Below are 22136 nucleotides of genomic sequence, written 5' to 3'. Positions count from 1 at the left end.
GAGCGAAGAACCGTGTTTTCAGGGATGGTGAGAATCTCTTTAAGAAAATAGGAATTCTAGAACATCTCGACTCAAAGCGTTCCTATATAACTACTTCCTTTACCAGTTACGTTGCCAGTCATATTCAAAGGAGTTTCAATTTCCAGATTATTCCAAGTTAAATTTCTATCCCTCTATCGTCGCTCTAATCTAAAAGCTAATCTAAAACTCGGAACACTTCGAATATAATAAATTCTCTCCAGACATATGCGCTTCGTCTGTTTCTATTCAGAGATTAGATCAGCAAAAATAAAATAATTATTAAAATCTCGTACAGCAAAGCTGAAAGGAAGCGTTTCATTCAGAGCTATTTCAGCTTAACGCGATAAACCAGATATCGTAAAGTTTCATCTCGCGTTAGTCTCTGTCGCCTCCTCCCCTAATTTCCTTAAATCTCTAAATGAACGTTGGAACACTAATGATCCCATTCGCTTGCAGCGTCGGTGTCAAAATTTGCGCGTCTATGATTACGATCCACGGTAAGCAGATTCCAACTGTGATAACAGCGTCTAACGTTCCAACGATCGAGAAAATTTTCATTCGTGAAATGCTACTTACTTTCAAGGTGTTGGAGTTGTTCCTGTCAGCGGAGTGTGGCGCGATGGTGACTTTCGGTATGGATGGCGGCGTGGTGCTAGTAGTCGTGGTAAACGGTCTCTGCCTCGTAGAATTTGGGAATCTCGCGTCGCCAAGTCTTACACCCGAGTGACCTCGTCCACCGGACAGTCCGGTGCCTTTCGCGTGTGTTCCGCGATCGCTGGTGCCGATTTGAATGCCACTGCCACCCCTCGTCACGCCACTACTCTGGAGGCTATCAGCCACCGGCAGAAGTGACACCAACGCGAACAGAAGCCACCTCATTTTTTCGCCACGTTTCCGGAATGCTTGTTAAGGGCTCGAGCCAGCCCTTTCGTGGGTCTGTCGTCCAGTTGCCTCGCTGCTATCACACGCCCTGCTTCCATTCAGGAAGGTGGATAGCTCAGTCACGACGTGATGTCGTTCTCGCGTCCGACTGGGCATTTCTAACCTTTTCACGACCCCTCATCGTGTGCTCGAGACCCTGAAACGGAGATTATCAGGGTTAGAGGTTAACTTTTGGTCCAAAGAATAAAAGTATCGAATATAGCGTGAACAACATATTGGATCGAATAGACGTAACAGACGTAAATGCACGAGTAAATGATCGTTACTGACACGGTGAAACGTATTTAGTATAAATTTGTTAATATGCAAATTTTAGACCTTCTTTCGGCCATAACTGTATTTTGGGATTAGAGCTATAGTGGTCTTGAATGGATACTTTCGAAACAATTTGTGAAAAATATATGTATAAATGATATTTAAGCGTTAAATATTCGTGTTGCTGTTTAGCAATATGTTGAAAATGACAACGTGAGTTCGTGCTCACCATCCATATGTAGATGCGTTAGTTATAAGAAATATTATAGTAATTAGAGGATAATCCTAGTTAGATAGATTTAATCGATGGGTTTAAGATGTCTTTTCGTTTTTATCCCTAGTTTTTGTAAGCGCGTGCAATAAAGGTTTTTTTGGCTCAGAACGGTGTGATAGATTTATCCATTCAATAAAATAATAACTATCCTGATCTTAGCTCTGTGTATAGAAATAACAACACAATATTTTTTCTGCAATTCGCGAGGCACCTTAAGTAATAATCTTACAATCCTTCATATTTAAAAAGTTCGAATAGTAGGATGACAGACAAAATTCTCTGAATAAATCAAATATTTCTTTGCAATGTACATTTCAATTTCATCTCGCATTTCACTGTGCTCATTTGCAATTTTGCATTTTTTAAGAGTAGTTTTTATTTAGTAGATTTGCTTCGTCTTAATTTACCAGTTAAATATCGTTATCCCCTTGTCTGCTCGAGGGAAAGAAATTACATTACGCTGAAGGGATATACGGATTGGCACGTTCGATACTAATTAATTGCTTCGCATGAACGTAACTGGTGTTATTAAATTTTCATCATCGATGAAGCGATAGCACCATTATACAATAATACGAAATTCGTAACACGGATTTTGACGCGTAAAAGGGTATGAAAGTGCCGCGGAAAATTGCCTTGTAAATTCTAATGTAGTCGCGTGACAATCGAGTATCGTATATTCCGATGAATTTTGTGATGAATAGGAATTACAAATAATTATCGCAATGCAACGATTTCGAACGATACATACGCTTGCTATATCACTTACTTCTATAAAGTTTTATCACGTAATTTTGACGATTTTACAAATCTTATTCTCCCAATTTTTAGATAGTATAATAACAAATAGACTGCCGATGTTTATGTAGATTCATATTGTAATAAACGCGATTCAGGAAATGCTACCTACCGGATATTAAAGTAAGTATTATACTTTGGATATTCTACGTATTTTTGCACATTGTGTGCATTTTGTGGATTTTGGCAATCTTGAATTTTTTATAAATGCATAACAATCCTCGATACAGCAATAAAATTTATTATTATTGCCATATTATCTAATACGGTCGTTTCTAACATTGCAATTTATTATGATCGATTGTGTTTATTGCAATAAATCGCGATATTCTAAATCTGTTCCGCGTGTACATTTTTTTAAGAAGACGACAAACATGTAACAAATGTCGGTGGTCGTTCAAAGAAATTAATGAACAGAGTATAGTGGCTAGAATATTAATTGCCAACAGAGAGGGCCAACTTGTGCTTTAAACGCGAAGCTCGCAAAGTGGATTTTTTGAATAATGATTCGCAAGATAAATGTTGAAGAAACTCTTGTGCATCGGTTCGGGCAATTTGTTAGCGTGAAAAAATGAGCGCTTCTTTAAATATGTATTTGAATCTAATACACGAGAGAGCTATGCTAATGTACAGCCAATTACCTGTGGTCGCTTTTATTGTCTTGAATAATTTCTGAGCATTATAGACGCAGATTATAGAAGTAAATGTTGCGATGTTGCAAATGTGACAAATTTTATAAATATAAAAATGTAAGGAATATGATATACCCCTTAAATAACAAATTCACGTGTATACAATCTTCGTTCGTGAAACTTTTGATTGTTTTTTTTTTTTTTGGTATTTTATATTTATATGCCGCTTTATTGTCTGATATCATTTTAAATATTATCATATCGAAAGTGCATGAACGAAAACATGATAAATATAAAAATGTTTCATTAACGAAACTTTTGACTGCTTTTAATATTCCATGTATGAAATATAATATTTTAACAATATCAAATATTTTTTTTATCACATTCTTGCCAAGTGTTCGTAAAACGTGATTTTATTGTTCTTTCAACTTGACGTATTCACAGTGCTTGGCTTTCACAAAGCACTGGATGCCCTTAAGAACGTACTCCACACGTGCAGTCATTGAAGGTACTCATTCTGAAGCACCCACGTTTCCAAGAACTTTATTTTCCAAACAATTCATCCCTTTTTAATACGCGGAACCCTTTTGCAATTGCATTTGGGACAAAAAATCTATTGTATGAAAAGTAGATATACTTACACCTTTGGCATTATTTAAATATATATATAAACCAGTGCCCCGTATAGAATTACGATTAGAGCAAGATTTAATTTAATTTTTAGATTTTAGGTTGTCACGAATCCTAGTCGGATTTCTAGTTTTCGCGTCGGTTTTTCCTCTTCAAGCTCTTTTTGCTGTTTGTTTCAAACATTGTGCAAACGCACACCAAAATTTGACGATGAATAAATTGTAGATTTTTTTGCGTAAAAGGAGGGTGGATGGGTCGCGGTTAGGGTGGGCCTTCTTCATTCGCAACACCTTCTCGCGGTGAGATCCGGACAATTAGTATTATGTGATACATAATTCCTAATTGTATCAACTATACAACAAAGCAATTAACTACATAATCGGTATAACGATTAATTACATGGCAAGTAATATGACCTAATTGGCTGCTACCATGACTAGGTGTTCATATCAATGCATCTATGGTATAATATTAGTGAAATATAATTCAGATATAATTTAAAAACGTAACCAATAATACTTTACTTTTGTAACAAGTAACTTTTGGTACTTAATAAAATATAAATAAGAATAGGGTATTCTAGAATTAAATAACTCCGTACAAAGCATCGTAGCTGTCGTTACCAATTGAGGATTAAGATCTTAAACCTAAGTATGTGTATAGCTTCATCAGGACCAGAAACGCTAAGTACGTTGAAGAACGGCACACAGAAACCGAGATTGCGGTGGTGGTTCTCTTGAAATTGCACATCAAACGCTAGTTATGGCGAAACAATTCGTTTGCCGCTTTACGATAATTATCCTGATGGTACGTAGCCGACGTTTGTAACTCGTGTGTGATTAATTCACGCGTGCGCACGTTGCAAGAGATATTTGAACAAGATTGCAGCTCTGGAGCTTTTTGCTGCGATAACACGAGCCATTTTCAACGTATTACTGTAATTTTTGCTCTCGAGCTGCCGTATTTGCGTTTCACGAATGCGAGAAGTTCTGTGTAAACAATAATCCACAGAATAATACTTTAACGTGATTATCTTTCAGCTTATTTTACGCGACTAATCCTATTACGGCGTGAAACTCGAACTGATCATTGCAATATGAAAATATTACAACGCGAAATCTTGTCCTTTATTTTATTCGAAATGATGCGTGTAAAATTACAAGCTTCGTGCGTTACATTCTGTCAAACTGGGATGACGCGTTAAAGATGGAAACCAAAAGGCTTAGTTACGAACGCGATATGAGAAGAATCTAGCGAATTTTCAACAGAGACATGTGATATTCGATGATTCGATATGCAAATGTATTCTCGATTTTTATCTGACCCAGTTATGCGTTTCATGCAAGTGTCTCGGATATTCGGGTGAAAATATCTCAGTGCGGTTATAGAAAAATGAAAATTAATCCTTGGTTTTGTGACCAGTATTAAATATTTCAAGTACTTGAATTATCACCTGCTGGCCGAAAATTGCTTTTCCATGTATGCTTGACAACAGACACACACAGACGAGATAAAAATACGAAACTCATACAGACTATATTCGAGGAAGAGAATATCAATTTCATGGGACTTCAAATTTAAAATTAAATATTTCAATTCTACATTTTTTAACTTTTCCTTTTTCTCGTCCTCGTCATTTCGAGGTTCTTTTTCTTTCTCTTGTGGTTTTTTGTTTTCTTCCTTCCTTTGCGATTCCTAATTTTCTCTATTTTCTTGGATCCTTGGATTTTAAAGTTTTATGTCAGACTGAAGTAGTTTAAAGTATTTCTCCTTCTTTTTTCATGCATTCAATTCCTGAAGTGAAACAGCTTTTTAGTATCTTTTTCAGTCGAGAATAAGATACTTATGGTGCATGGTTTAAAAATATAACTATAATACATTATACAGGTTGTCGTCTATAAAAATTATATAATTATGCAACACACGCATCTAGTTATTACAAAACATGGCACATTGCTAGTAACTTCATGATTTAATATGTAAGGTGGTTGCCTAAAGGCGAACACTCACTATTAGCCTTAATCAAGCCTTTAGGGGACGTTAGTACACTATATCAACTCTCGATAGACGCCTATAGAGACTGTTACTACTCAAAGGGTTAATAGTGCTATAACATGTACACGAAATATCAAAGTCAGTCAATATCAATTAATATTATTACAGCCACTATCGGGACAATTTACAAAATAATATGATATTAGCTTTATCTTCTATCGATATTCCGTGAATTTCAAAACTTTACAAAAAAGTAAATGAATTTTTATATAGACTTTTAATATCTTTTATATATATTTATTTTTATCGAATAAAAAGGAAGAATGCTCGATTGTTGTATGGAATGTTGTTGTATTTGGAATATGTCTCGAATCGTGTCGTGTCGTAGTCGATATGTGTCGAAGGATCGCAGGTTGTATTCTAGTCACGACAAGCAGACACGAGTCACGCGGAATTTTCATTGTTCCCGAACGTCGAAGTTGCCGCGTTAAAAGCGCCAGTTGCTTGCCTCGTGTCGCGTTTGCGTTCATTTACGCGCATCAGTATCATTTAATATGAAATGTACGGTCTATCGAACTATTCCCGAGATGTAGAACTCACCATAATTTCTCATAAACGCGTAGAAGCGCCACGAAACAAATGGATCAAATTTCGTTAACGAAAACTACGATCCAGCTGCTCGAAGCACGTTTAATTTTATTTGTCAGGGCTCTGATTACAAGTGACTAAATGTAAAACCCACAAGACTATAAGGTAATGGTGATTAATTGAGTGGTGAAACTAGCATGTTATTTTTAAGGCGACAAGTTTGAAACGTATAACACAATATAGCCTGGCTATACAACGAAAAAACTTTTTTAACGTTAAAACTTTGATGTCGTAAAGAACGATGCCAATGCTGAATGTGAAATATTCTTGATAAAATTTTCAGACTTGCATGAACCAGATCTCAACTTTACCTGAATTCTTGCTCAGAATTCTACAATTCGAACACCCCATCCACGTTAAGAATATTCGGAGCAATTTTTCTACGGTTATAATATCTGTAAGACTAAAAAGAAAATACCCCACTGACCTCACTAAAGAAATAAAAAAGTCAAACTCGAAGATGGTATCTCGCTGGTGGTAGCCATTCGCGTGTTATTTAACAATTAAATTAGAAAATTTTACCAAATGGACAATTTTACCAGCTGGACAAATTGTAAAGTGCAATTTAAATAATAAAAAAATAATATCTGTGAGAAACTATAACAATTTTAAGAGTAACTCGATTGTAACATTTTGCTAGAAGGCCGTAAAGAAACTCATACAGTACGACCAAACAGTTTCAAAAGAATATATTTCTTTTCTGTAAGAAAAGAACACAATTTGAAATTGCTTATGCTTAAATATCCAGATTAAGTTTCCTGTACTTTCCTCAATTTATAAATTATTATTAAAATATAATTATATTATAATATAATTATTATATTAAAGTAGCAGAAGAGAAGCAGAAGATTATTTCGTAGAAGGAATTAATCAAGTACTCTTGATGAAATTTTTGTTGCACGATGAATTCAATTAAAAACGTCTCGGCGGTAGATGCACACGGTCCTTTCGCTAAATTCTAGGTGCTTGCACGAGATTGCAAGTTGAAGATCTCTCGAGATTGTTTCAAGTTTGCTCGTTGCGACGGTTGCGTGAATAATTCTTGTTCTCGGACAACGAATATCTCCTTGCTTTTCCGTGGTGGAACAAAAGGCTAGCAGCTCGCATTCAAACCTCGCGAGATCCTTCCGACGTGTTGGAAAATGATATTCTCTGTGTCGATAGTTGCTGTCGAGTAGTAAACTTCCCGTGGTCGCTGAATTAGGGGGATAATTAGCTTCCAGCGTGAATTTCGTCTGCTTAGTAATATTTCAAACACGTGTTCTTGTACCATTGTCAGAAGAGACGAAGTTAGATGTGCAGAGAAGCGTTACTTGTGTCAGTTGTAAATTGTAATAGTTCGGTGAATTCTCGTTGCTTGACAAAGCTTGTGTTACAAGTAAGCTTTAATTGATATTCTATAGACAACGTCAATTGCCAAGTCGCTAACGAAAGATATTCTACGAGCCAACGAGTTTCTTTTCGACGATATGTTTCTCGGTTTACACTTCACCGTGATGCAATTGGGTTGTAAATAATTTTTAGCAACGGTAGAACTAAATTTTTTTTACAATTAGCGAGTTTTGTTAGAGAATTTTGTGAGAATATTTCATAAAAGAAATTGTAAGGCTTAATAATCTTTTTCTCTTAATATTAATTTATTAAGATCTATTAATTCAAATGATTTAATAATTTATTACACGATTTCGAAATAAATAAAATTGAATATAGGGAAACTTACACGCGGATAAAAATACAATTTTTTGAATCTTATTTAAATTTTATAGAGAAAATCATTTACATTTCTGAACAACTTAAAAATCTAGAGAAGTAACGGAGAAATAACATCAAGAGTAAAACACCGAGAAAAGAATTTCAAAAATTTGAGATCGGACGGCTACGAAGCAAAGAGCGCCTCCATCAACGAAGATATAATAAGCCTTAACACATGAGAATTCGTTGGACAGAATCTGTGATGTCTACATAATGACCCTAGAGTTCCTCAGGTATTCTGGAATTCTAAATGGCTTTTGTCAGAAATCTGATAATGGCAATTTCATGTGAGTTGAGCAGCAAAGTTGTACGTGAATGTGACACGTTATACGCGAACCAAACATTGTCCGGGTACAGTAACCAGCTGTATGATGCCCTAAATTGAAGCATCTAGCAAAGCTTAAGCCAGTAAGTAAGTCAGCAATACTATGGCTCGTTTCAGAGTTCTCTCCATTTCCAGTACAGATTGAAGCAAAGTTGTGATAATGTGACATAGAACCCTGATACATCTGTCATCTCAAATTTGTTGAATTTCTATTAATTTGGTCGTCGATTTTCTGAAATACCTAAATTTTTAACATAACGTAATTTTAGGGTATCGTCGTATTATTCAGATGTTATTACTGTGTCAATTTATATTTTCTTGCTATTTTTTAATGTAATAAATATACAATAAAGTCGATTTTTGGCATCGAAATAATTCAAGAAGTTTCTATATACAAATGTTGATTCAGATCTGTCTTTCACGTTGTGTGGAATTTAATTTTGCGCTAGAAGCCACTTTACTCCGCTGTACGTACTTGGCCAAGTAGCAAGGAAAACGCAATGACGTATCGCAGTGTCACTCGCCAAACAAAATTCCACAATGAAAGATGTTCAAGACATATATATAGGATACATTGCTGGTTATATCTTATTTAACATTTTATATTACAATACGTAAACTGCGAATGAAATAAAAGATTTATAACAAAATAACTAGCAAATAGAATGAGAGAGAAACAAATTTCTTTATAGTAAATAAACAAACTCTTCGCTTCGGAAGATATTCTACGAATTAATTAAGGTTTATGATACGACTATTATTACATGGGTACTAGTTCCCATTCATCATTCTATAAATTATCAACTCTCTGACTCACCCAAAAGCTCTTGAAATTCTCGTCGCTACACCATCCATCAAGCTCGGAAACGGAAGACTTTGTCATTTCTCTGTTAAATTCGAATAGCAATTTACGCCTAAACGTATCATTATTATCAGATTAATTCAACTTCCTGTCACACAACATATTTGTCGACAACCTCAAACATTTGCCGTCGTGATACCGTCATTTTACATTATATACCGACATTACACAATGCTGTCCACCTAGAACACACCATGTCAATATCCTCGCGTCAACGTAAATTTATTACGAAACACTGAAGAAGCAGTCACATCAGCCTAAGCTCCATTAGCTGTCTTATCAAAAGCGATTAAAACATATTCTATTGTACAAACTGTCCAATGTTCGAAAGCGCTGATGAGACGTGTTAAGATGATTGAATTTGTAATGTGAACGAAATTATTTTCAGCAAAGTTATTTTCAGTAATTAAAAATTTTATGTCGCAATCCATTTGTATAGTTGGAACCAGAAGTCAGGGTCTATAAATTATTTTTGTAGCTTCAGAAACTTTGCATTTCACGCGAATTGCCAAGTTGAAAACTACTAAGCGGTCGACCGATACTTGCTATTTTCGTTATTCATTAGAAATTAATGCCGAAATAAGCAATAATAATATCATTATTTACATAAAGCTTTCTTTTAAGATGGCAGACATCTGAATTAATTTTTCCTAAATTATTTTAAATTTTCAAAGTAATTATAAATTATCTGTTCGTAGTAATACGTGAATTTATCGCTTCCAAAAATTAGTTTACCTCTTTTTTCCAAACAATGTAGGCTCGCTCTTTGTCACGTAACTGTAAAAATAGGGCACAGCGATTCTCGTTACTAACCAAAAGTCATAACAGTAAATCAAGTCATATAGCACTGCTTGACGAGATATATCGATACGAAATGATTGAGTCGAAATCACGGTACCTGACATCTGCATACTCAACAGCGAATGGATATGTCATGGTAAACCCATGTAATTGCAGGACACATAATCCGTACCCCCTTAAGCCTAGTTTCTCAGGTGACGTGCTGACTATCCTGCTAACGTCTCAGTTATCAAGGTAGGTGAAACGTTCCTTATTCTAGGACGATTGTCTAGGTTCTGAGACGTTCAACGATTTCTTATTCGTAACTTCATCTACTTTCGCAATTTATAGCGACATGAGCATATTATAGTGTATGACAAATGTGAATTAGATTGCCAAGTGAAGTGGTGGAGTGCTGAATGTTCTGCAGATGTGAGATGGATGATGACAGTTTGTAAACCGAGCCAAGAAGATTGAATGTTCGTGTTAGAGCATCGATCGTAATTCATCTGCGATTTTAAGAATGCACGTGAATATTAAATGTATGGGTGCTATATAGAAATATGAGTGCACATGGCAAAAACGTAACGTTTGGGAAGAAAGAGAGAGAGCCATTAGAATTGGAAACTTATTGTTGAGTCTTCGAAGAGAATTACATGTCGTTCTCACTGCATTTACTTTCTAGATTTTTTCATTATAAAGCTGTTATTTTATTCAGGTCATATGTGTCTTATACAAAATATTAAATAAAGTAGAATTTGTTCGACTTTTCTAATAAATATGATAAGTAAGTGTGGTAATATTTTTGGCCAGCAGCGCATATATCTAATTGTTCATTTAAAATTCTATATCATTTGCTCGATCTATGTTCCTACGCTGTAAATCAACGCTAGCACGGAAAGATAAGATATCTACACAAAAGATCACTCCTCTACAACTACCTGGCAAAATATTAAGTCGATATACGTGACAGATATACGTATAGAAATTAATAATATTATGGAAATGTATATATTTAAACAAGACTCGTTTGTTATATGCTTTGACTGTTGCACATACAATTAGTACAGGATCCATAAACCTTCTTGGAAGGAGTTTCGAGCGTGGCAAGCCAGTAACTCTCAGCGAGGTTGACGCGTGGTGTACGATAATTCTCGCACGATGAATTATTACTATCGCTTCGTGGACGAACTCGCTGCAGCTCGCACGAGTGTCCGTTTATGCAGCCGCCTGGTGGCTGTCAGAAGGAATGTCGGAGAGAAATCGAATAACTGTGGCCAAGTGGCGAAGCAAACTTTTCCATCGGATTATTACGGGATTACGATAGATATCTCTAGCAGCTGGAACTGTCAAACTTGAATAGTACATTTTGATCTTTTTTCTTCTATGTAATTACTAGTAACGTTTCAATACCTTTGGAAAAGTTCATTTCGACTTTTATTGAGATTAAAATACGATTACACATACATTATCGTTCGTAAGTATTAAAGCTTCGAAGAAAATGGAAATCTGATAATAGAATAATAATATTACCTGGTTTGGAATCTTGGCTATTGGAATTTCATTGGCTAATACAAAGCTGACAAATAACAGAATTAAACTATTCCCTTCTCCCTACCTCCATTTTTAATCACTGATTCAACTAATTTTACTGTTTGTATTAGATTTCCTATCGCACTTGTTGTTCTTCGATTTCAGACATTATGTTATCAAGTAACGCGTGTAGAATTTTTCAATGAGAATCGGATCAAAGTCTGTAAATATAGATATATTAATTCACCATTTTTTTATAAATTTGTTTAATATTCTTAAAAATTCTTTTGCTCATTATCCTAAATGAATACGTTTTTCATACCGTAGGTTTACGGTACGTTTTATGTAAGGGTTTATAAGATCAGTAGGTGCTCCAGATGTATTTATGAACAGAGATGTGGATATTTTATTTCCGTCGTGCAATTTTAATTAAAATTACGTATAATATTTATATGTAGGTTCTTATAATTTTCTTGAACCCAAGTTAAAGATTGATTATCCCGGTGTTAAGCATTAGTATAAGAAAACGACCGAAGTTTTTAGTTTATTTAATTTCATCGAGGTTGACTGGTACATTTCTGTGCCGCGATACGTTTTCCGTTGTCGTATTTTTGTAACGGACGATTCTTTTTCTCTTTCTCTCTCCTCACGCCCTTTCACCAGTTTCCGGCGTTCCTTTGTTTTTCCTGTCGTCAAGAAGCAACACATATTGCTCACATGCGTTTACCAGGGAAGAAATTGCTATACGGTTGTGCGGCTATTTTTAAAGGATGCGACTTTTTCACGAAGCCAACGCTGAATAAAATTGTAATGCCTGCGTTCTGTGGAAAATGGAAAGGACGATTCGTTGGATATTTCAGGGACGTGAGTTTGATAGGTGAAATACAAGATTGAATAATCATAATCATGTAATAATAATATCATTGTAATAATAATAGGGAAATATGTAGTTGTAACCACGGTTAACTCATCAAATATGAAACAGAATAGTCGTAATTACATTTAATAACAAAATAATTATACGAAGATACAGTACCCTCATTTGTCTCAATAATCGTTACAGTTCCTCTCATAAACTCTGGATGTTTATAAAAATTGTTTTAACTAGAAACTGTTAAAGAAACTCTTTAAATATTATAACGAACACTTTACTTTGAATATTCTATTCTACATATCCTCGCATTGCGTACATTTTTACAGATATAAATATCCCATAAATGTACAAACAAAAAATATGTATTTTGAATTTGCTATGATGCTAACGTTTTTAATCAAAGACAATACCATTAAAAACATCTGTACCGACGTTAAAATCAAATTACTCGGAACGAAAGCATCTGTTCCGATATTAAAATTAAATTACTCCGAACGAAAATATTTTTATGAGCCGGATCGATAAAGCTAATCTATGGTTAATTAAATTAGGTGATTCATTCGACGTAGTTAGCGCATGAACAGTCTTGTAGCAATGATTAACTACCGCGAACAGGTGGTACACATTATGCGAGCGATAATAGTCATCAAATTTTCAAGGCTCGACTGATTCATGATCGTTCTTACGGCTATTTCGGGAACATTAAGCAATAATTAAGTGCGATATCGATTAGCAATGCTCGATATCGGCTCGTTGGCGTGCAGTGGCGATTAATTCGATTGGCCGTGACCAGCGTAATTGACGGTATTGAATTTCGATCGATCGGCAATATGATAAATGCAAATTATACGAAGTTGCCCACATATTCAATTTTAAATACAGAATTATATTCCCGCAGAAAAATCTATGACAATGATATCTCACCGACGAGATAAAATCGTTGGTATTGTTTTTCAACGAAACGATACATCAATCAAGATACGACCTTTTTTGTTTGACTAAGTGAATAATATTCGAAACTTTTCGCCTATAATTCCGATTCAGTTTCTCGTGTAGATTTTCAAATATTTTCCCATCAAAGTACGTGCAGAGGACGTTTATTGCAGTAACGTCGATAATTCTTTCTATTATTTTTCTTTTATCGAACTGTATCATCGCGATGTTTCTCCCATTTTCCTTTGTTTAAATTCAGTTTATTTGCTACTCAAAAGGGATCAATTTTGTTTATTTACACGCGAATTAAATTGTAATTTAAGCTTTATACGAATAAAAATGAGCTTGAAATTAATTAAAAATTGAAATAAACATCACGACAAAGTAACGCAATGTTTTAAATTTAGAGAATCAATGACGATAGAAAGAAGTTATCTGAAAATAATAAATCCAATTTTAAATAGAAAAGATTGAGAAGGAATTAAAAGAAGCAGTTAAATTGTTCTTTCACCCAGGATATATTTGTTGCGTTAAAGTAATTCAGCTTGATTACTTCTCCTTAGTTCATTCTTTTTCCCCTCTTTAGCCGTGCAAATGTCATTCGAGCCAGTGAATTCAAATATTTACTTGCAACTCCTTGCCACAGGACGATTAACCATGGAAGCCGCTAAACCCTCGACCTTTCTTCGCTTCGGCACTTCGTTCGTTTGCATAAACCGCACGTTCCATGAACTTATCAATATGTATAGCACATATTGCCATAAAAGATCCAACAGCTAATATATATACCAGTCTGATATACCAGTTCTGGTACAAAAATAACTTTGAGCAAGAGAAATTTTGAGGAAACGACATTTTTGGTATATCTGGCGAATTCATGGAAATTACGATTTTCAAAATTTAGTTAACGCGAAAAATGACATTTAGAAATTTTAAATTACGATGAAATAGTATAATTTGAAAAAAGTCTGTTTAGAATCTGTCGTTTAATTAAATTAAAGAAATATAATATAATATAATATAAATTATAAGCAAAAAGATTTTATTTTTGGATTAAATGAATAATTATTTGTATTTGAAATAAATTTTTACATTTTTATTTTGTTTTAACTATACTCTAATAATAACGTTATAAAAGCATTGTTACAAAAGTAAGAATACTAATTATCATTGATTTAATACAATATTTCTATATTACTTTGTAATTTATGAAAGAAACTCTAATATTACAAATTCTAAGAAATCTCCCATAAATTCTCTCAGAGAGAAATATCACAAAACGAATTTGCTATTTAATTTACTAACATTTCTTTACAACTTCATTTCCAGTTACTTACTAAACTTAATAAAACATAAAAGAACGATAAAGCAATATTTTAAACGCTCATCCACTTTCATCTCCGGAAGAGATATACACGGCCAAGATTATTTTACTTCGCGGCGTTTTAATTACCCCGCAAGTTTCCAAAAGGGGAAGGTATATAAAGTAAGGTGGTGAAAAAGATTCGCTAAAAGATGTTTAAATTGGAAGGTGTTCAATAGAAGAGGAAACTGTACATATATTTTATTTCCCAATACTTCTTAGAAGGAAACATCGCCAAAGGTTACGTCAATCGATGTTCTGATCGATGTTTCTCTCATGATCAATGTTCCATTCCATTCAAATGTTCATACGTATGTTTTTTTTCCTATCGACAAAAACTACCGCGATATATATGCCAGAAATCTCTTCAGTTTCTAGAGTACCGCAAGAGGTTAGCAAGATAATCAAGAAACATCATCCAAGTGGAAGACCGCATCTTTCTTTGCCGCGTTAAAATAGCCGACTCATATTTCTTTAGCTTTTTTAGCGTGTTAAACTTCAAGAAAGTGAAGCGCAAGCTCACAGGGCGGTAGATCGTGGTAAACCGAACATCCTCTATCGTGAATTCCTGCGGCTCCTCGGAATCTCAGAAGCCCCGAAACCCTGAAGCCTCTATTAAACAGGACTGATCACTTTCAGGTCTAATAGAGTACCTATGAATTAATTAATGAGCATGATATGCATGGAATTTATAAACGGATCGGACAGCAAAGGATGAAGCTTCTAATCGATTTGTGGCATGACAAACTCTCTATCAGCGTCAAAGATCGTTTATTTGAATAATTAGCGATTGTTTCATCGATGAAATTGAAATTTATGATATTTAGAATTAATCGACTGTACGCACCTAACGCGTTCATTTATTCCGGTAGAAACATTGTGGTGTAATATAATGGATCTATTTCTGTTATTAATAATCGAATTTACGTTGAAATTGCTAACATTCTGTTTATTTAGTTTATTTATCATCGTATTAGAATCTATAATGAAGCGCCGAATAAACTTCGAGTATTTTGGTTACCGTACTACTCGCCAGAGTGAGCACTCACTTATTCTATTTACTCGTTTAGTCCTATGCGCTAGTTTAATTATCTGACTAAGCATTGTTATATTCCACATTGCGACTGCGCTACTCTATCATACTTGCGCGTACGTACCTAAGGTCTTGTTCTATTTGTCTGACCACACGGAGGGCTATTCTACTTAGATCTCAAGTGCAGATTATCAACTAACTAGTGAAGTTACATAGTTGTTCATCCTCTACTGCCTGATGGTTTCTACTTGAACGACATTAACGAGCAATCATATGTTCAAATTATTTTTTTTCTTTTTGACGAATTTGTATTATATCATACTACTTTGTATACGTATGTTATATACTTTGAATTATATTACAGTATTTTTGTCAAATTTTGTAAATACAAGTTTCATTAAATATGTAATTTACATTTAAATTTTCTATTTAATCGATCTGGCTTTAAATGAAAGTGTTTTGCTTTTAATTTTCCTCATGCAGAGCGAAACTAATTAGGGACTATGGTAATTATACGCGGATTTAATGAAAGTTTTGGCAGATTGGTTGGCAATATGTGGCAACTTGTTACACAGATATTTCCAAGGGGTTTCGATTGAGAGTAAACATGTTATCCGATTATAGTTTCCGCCCGGATTAAACTTCTAACATAATGAAGATGTTAATTAACCTTGTTATTGGCAACAGCAATTAATAACCAGATCTACTACTTTCTTAAGATACCGAACAAAGTCATAAACTTATGCTTGCAATGATTCACGGCAATGTACGCTTCGAGAAAATTCAATTTTGCGACATTATTCTTATTCTAACAAGATGCTTACTATTTTATTTATACTCTGCTGCTAAGTCATTATTGATATAGCTTGAAGCTAAATTTCATCGTCACAAACTGAACTATGTCAAATACATCAGAAAATAATCGTTACAAAAAATAACATTATTTACTACATGTATAAGGTTAGTATACAATCTTTGGAAATGACATGGTAATGACATGGTATCAACCGATGAAATCTTCTTATCACGAACAATGAAAGAAGAATTGAAGAAAAAATGCATTGTTAGAAAATAACATAAGAGATTCATCATTTGCTTAGAATTGTTATATTTTGTCAATAAATTGTCATATCGATGGAGAAATAGGGGACACATTAAGAAGAATATATAAAGTTATTATTCCTAAGGTATTATTTACAAAAAATATTTACGTACGTGTTACGTTTACACATAGAAATGTGATTATTGCTCAAATAATGTAAAGACATAATATAAACAAATACTATTACTCGACTCACTGATCATTTCCCTTTTCATCGATAAATAATTAAAAGTAACTTGACATTAGAACTACCGATAGTTAACACGAAGCTATTTCTACCAAAACCAGTCAAAACGACTTACTATTTTTTTACAAAAGGAATTCCATGTTATGTAGTAGATTTTTGGTATTATTAATCCACCTGGGATCCCTGAATGAAGGTTGACACATTCATGAAATTATAGAGCCAGTCATTTTGACTGGTGTGGTATTCCTAATAAATGATATCATCATATTGAATGATACGCAGTAACAATTTTAAAAACGTGTGGGAAGTTGTACAAAACGAGGAAACTGGTTAATTGGGATTCGATAAACAGATTGCAGGATCCTTTTACACTGACAAATACCAGTCATTTCGACCGGTATTGGTATAAGTAGCCTTGATACAAAATTATTTTCAGTTTGAATACATAAAAAACAAAATTAAATTCATTATATTATTCTTTTAGTTAACATTGCGAAAGTCATTACATCATTGCGGACAAAGAATATAACATGAATTAGAAATTTTAAAATAAAATTGTAAAACCAGTCAATTTGACCGGTGTGACAGTGTTAACATTCGGCCATAGACTCACCAGTCGATTTCATTATCAGCGACGATCACAGTGTAGAGAAAACAATAGGCAGAAATTCACCCCTTTAGCCACACATTCGAATATCACGAATCGAGAGATGGATCTGTGTAGTTTACCAGGCCGTTTGGATGGATAGAGGAGAAACGATTACCAGCCGTAGAATGCAGAGCTATTTCGAGAATGAAATACCTGAAATTCTTCCCAGAAGGAGAGGAGCACCACAAGAGAACGCGATCGAGCGATCCGAAACTAACGCGTTCTGTTTATGAGCTTGTATTTTCATATCGCCTATTTTTCTCATTCGGAATGGACTGCCAATTATATTTTTACATCGATTATAAGTTTTGAAAAATTGCTGTGGTGATTTAGTTCTTGTTTTTCTTTTCGTAAATGACTGTTTGGAGATTTGAAGCTTGATTATCGTCGTTATAATTTCTAGAATGCGAAACTTGTTCAATTTTATGGATTATATCATCGTTATAAAATTGTAAATTATATTAATGGTTATTATTCTTTAATATTCAAATTTTTTGATTCAAAAAGACTCTCCATATCTCTCCACAAGTATAGCAAATTATATTTATTTTATAGAATTGAGTCCATTGAAACCAGCGAAATTTATTGGATTCTTTAAATAGTTTTAAATATTTCGACTCTTAATAAAAGATATTTCAGCAAATAGCTTAAAGACACGTTGAATATTGAAATAAAAATATTAATGAATAACGCTGAATTTTGTCTGAATTTTTAAAAGGTTAGAACATTAAAAAGGTTCTTGGTAAGTAAAATAAATCCAGGGTTATTACGGTGTTAGCAAAAAGTAGGCTGCCACGGAGGTTCATAATAGGATTATAATCTAGATTATTATAATAGGATTATATGTAAATTTCGGAGCACTCCTTACCAGATTTCGGTGTATAAAGGAATTTTGTATAATTTCTAAGAAATTTCCACTGATAAGTTGGAATTGATTTCTATTCTACTACTAAACCGTAAAATATAGTAATTTCAATTTACATTTTATATATTATATAAATAAATTGATAATGATAATTACATTCATACGTAATTAAATTATTACGTATTATTATTAGTCATATTCGCTACATTTATATCAAATCCGATTAATTTTAACGTAACATACTCGTTACATAATGTCATTTCACACTAACCAAGCTATGACTTCCATTTCCTATAAACATCCTCAACTATTAACACATAACATTAATTTATCAAACTATTCAAAAGTAAATATTATTAAATCAGAATGTAAATCGATTGCAAATTTGACGAACGTCAAAGGATTGAAGTAAACAAAGGTAATAAAGTTATTAATTGAGTAGAGTGCGCTAAAGAACAGCCGTACATCCTTTTTCGTCTCTTTCGCACAGCGTAAACAACGTTAATTATTTTAATACAGCGTGGGAACGACTAAAGAACGAGCAACGTTTATTCACGTGTTCGTACAAAGTAGCGGAATGAAAATTGCTAGAGGCGTGCTTTCATTTTCCCAATTTCTGATATTGAGCTCTCGGTTGCTTTATAGCAGGGATAACTGCGTTTACCAGAAATTCGGTAGCCTCGAATAACGCGAACATGCCGCGTTAATCGTCAAAGGAGCTCACAACACATTGCAGAGAACGTTTCCTCTACCGCTTAAACACCAATCGAATTGAATAATATCGATACAGATATTGCGTTTCTTCGTGAATTTATCGAGTCATTCCGGAAATGCATCTTGCCACATCATTACACGAATTAATTTTCTCCTGCGCGACAAACGCGACGGAAATGTAGCTGAGTTTTTGTTTCAAACAATGTCTGGACTTCGAGAATAGGAAATTGAGAATAGAAGACGATAAACGAATAGACGAAATAGAATTCTTGTGAATCTTGAAAGCTTCGAACGTTGCATTTCCAATATCTTGATTCTGAAACCTATCGATAAATTTGTATAATTTGAATTTTAAACATTTCGAAATTTCAATACTTTGTAATTCTTCAAACTGTAAACCATCGATTTTCAAGTTTAAAAAATGTAAACCTTTGGAACTGTGGATCTTTAAATTTTTGAAACACCGAGTTCCCAAATTTTCAAATCTTCGTTGTTACTCAGATATCGTAACTTGGAATTTCTGATTCCCAGGTTTTTTAAAATTTGACACTTCGAAATATCGAATTTTTAAATCTGGAAAGATCCTCCGAGGTACCAGAAATATTTCAAACTGAATTTGTTTTACATGACACTATATGCACGGTAATTTGCATAAAAATTACATTCACGGTAGGTAGTAGGAACTGAAAGCTCAGATGCTTTTCATAATTTTTAAAGAATACAGTACAGAATAAAACTGTAAACGCTAAAACACAGAATTTTTTACGAATAATTTTCCTGGTTTGTGTTACTTCATTATACGAATAAACACAACGATTAAATGTATCTACCACTTTCCTGTACCGATATGCCTAATTAAACAAATATACAGTTTGTATTCACCAGAATATTCCTAAGAATTCCTAATAATATTCTCTGCTCAGTGTTTTCCACAATGGCCGATTGTTTGTTAGGACAGTCACGTACCAAGATAAGCTAATTAAGCTCTAAAAAGGGTATTCGCTGCCACGTGAAATATTCCAGCGAGGCAATCTTCGTCAAAGAAATTTCATTCATTTATGCAAATGAATCTAGATTTGAAACAACGTAGTTGTCAATGGTGGCTCTATTTTTAATAACTTTCAAACGTTTTATACGTTTCTTTCACTTTGCCACTTTATCGGTCTATTTTCTAAAAGTACGGTGCCTTTCTTTGAGGGAAACGAACAACGAGTCGAACCGCGGAAAGAAGCAAGGAAATGAAAGTGAAAAAAAAGGATCGAAGGGCATAAAAAAAGATGGTAGGGAGAGCCGAGCAAAAAGTAAGCAAGAAGTGGGGATAGCGAAATTGGAAAAGGAAGAAAGAAAAAGGGAGATAACATTATTTTACTAGAAAAGGATAGAGGGAAATGAAGGCTGAGAAGAAAATCTTTCTTTCGAATGAAAGGAAGCTTCGTTCTGAAGCTTTAAGATCTGTCAATAGGGCTACATATGGACTTACTCTCGATATGAGAATAAAGAAATTGCCTATAGAAGTAGAGGATGAAACATAGGAAATAAATGGAGCTTGGACAGAAAAATGACGGAAATACAGGTAATAAGAACAAGAAATAAAGAGAATTTCTCCTTACTCGAATAAATCTCTCGAGAATTAAAGCTTTGTCGATCGGAGGAAGACGCGAATACTTTCTATCGAAAATACTGTCATTGAAAAGATTTCTCTCGTGCTCGATATTGCGCATTAAGTAACCAAATGGTAAACATATTTATTTTCGATAGGATATTCTAGCTTTAGGGTATTGTGTTTTCTTCACAGAAGCATCACAGAATGTTTGATTTTATTATCAATAATATTATGATTAAAATTTTGCCACAATTATTTTCAGAAACCATTTAATCTTGAAAAGATTACGTTATTTTAATGTGATTTAATGTATGTTATGTGCATTTCAGAAAAAGTCTACAAATACCATTCTATTGAAAGCTTAAACGTTTATTTTAGTAAAATAAATGGTAGCGAAAACTATTCCCCATTCTCCCCGGTCAGGGTATGCTATTAATGTTCAGCGGAACAAAATCGGTCAGTTATTTGCACAAAGCTGCAGGACCATCGGCGATTTCAATCAGTTTTTTCATCAAGCTGCGACTCGATATTCAATCAGAATGGTCGGATAACGCGCGTATCGCTGGCAACCGCCTCAGACCTCGCGATACCCTATGTAAAAGGAGACCCAACGTGATCCACGCGGTCAGTCTCGAATTAAACCTCCGTTCCAATCCCTTTTGTCCGAAAGGTTGTTTACAATCGAGCTGGAACAATGATGGAGATCGAATTCGTGGCGAATAGACGATCTTGTTACGAGACAGCGGCTGGTAAAACGAACGGTGGAACAGGAGAAAATGCAAGAAATTGCTTTTATAGATGGCCCTAACTATGAATACGTTCATCGATGTCTGCAACATCCGATTCCGTGTAACTCTTATCGCGTGATCGATCATTGTCGAATTTTTTCCTCTCTTTTTCCTCTTGTTTTACTTCTCCTTGTTTTCCAATGCTTTTAATTAAGTTATCAACGTCACCTTCGATCCTCTTGTACACGTTCAAAGAAACCGGCTATAGAAAGGAAAATTGAAAATGGCAAATGGATTCTAATCAGATTAGATGGTCCGCTGGGAAGATTCTAGACGTTTGATAATGTCGTGACTAAACCTTACAGAGGATGAGAAACAACACGAATTTGTAAAGGAATCTCTAAACCGGTCTTTCTTCTTCTTTTTCTGGAATTAATGCGAAAAGATGATTGATACGTATTCACGCGAGAAAGCTTCCGTGATACGAACGAAATAAGATTACGATTGTATACACGATCTTTTAAATTGACTTTTCATATGCTTCGTATATAGGTTTGGAGGAATAAACGTGAATATACCAAGGATGAAAGTTGTTTCGAACGTGATTCGTGCTGCTCGATTATTTAAAATCTTGT

The 22136-nt window shown here is 34.2% G+C and overlaps 1 protein-coding gene across 11 annotated transcripts in view; it reads right to left on the bottom strand.

Annotated features, from left to right (window-relative positions):
- The window catches only part of LOC100741138 (glutamate receptor ionotropic, NMDA 2B), a 317617-nt gene that overhangs the window by 182986 nt on the left and 112495 nt on the right, over positions 1-22136 (bottom strand). For 9 of the 11 annotated variants that reach the window (XM_024366713.2, XM_033320050.1, XM_024366714.2 and 6 more), the window contains exon 3: positions 598-1099. In XM_024366713.2, coding sequence (XP_024222481.1) covers positions 598-900 — 303 coding nt within the window. In that variant the 5' untranslated portion in view covers positions 901-1099. Of the gene's footprint in view, positions 1-597; positions 1100-22136 lie in introns of those variants that run through there. The other 2 variants (XM_012384095.3, XM_012384096.3) reach the window with 1 other exon arrangement.

This window comes from Bombus impatiens, unplaced genomic scaffold (genome assembly GCF_000188095.3).
Source record: "Bombus impatiens unplaced genomic scaffold, BIMP_2.2 scf_0233, whole genome shotgun sequence".
Classification (NCBI taxonomy): Eukaryota; Metazoa; Arthropoda; class Insecta; order Hymenoptera; family Apidae; genus Bombus; species Bombus impatiens.
The sequence above is the reverse complement of the archived record's forward strand: the minus strand, read 5'-3'. Positions and strand labels throughout refer to the sequence as shown.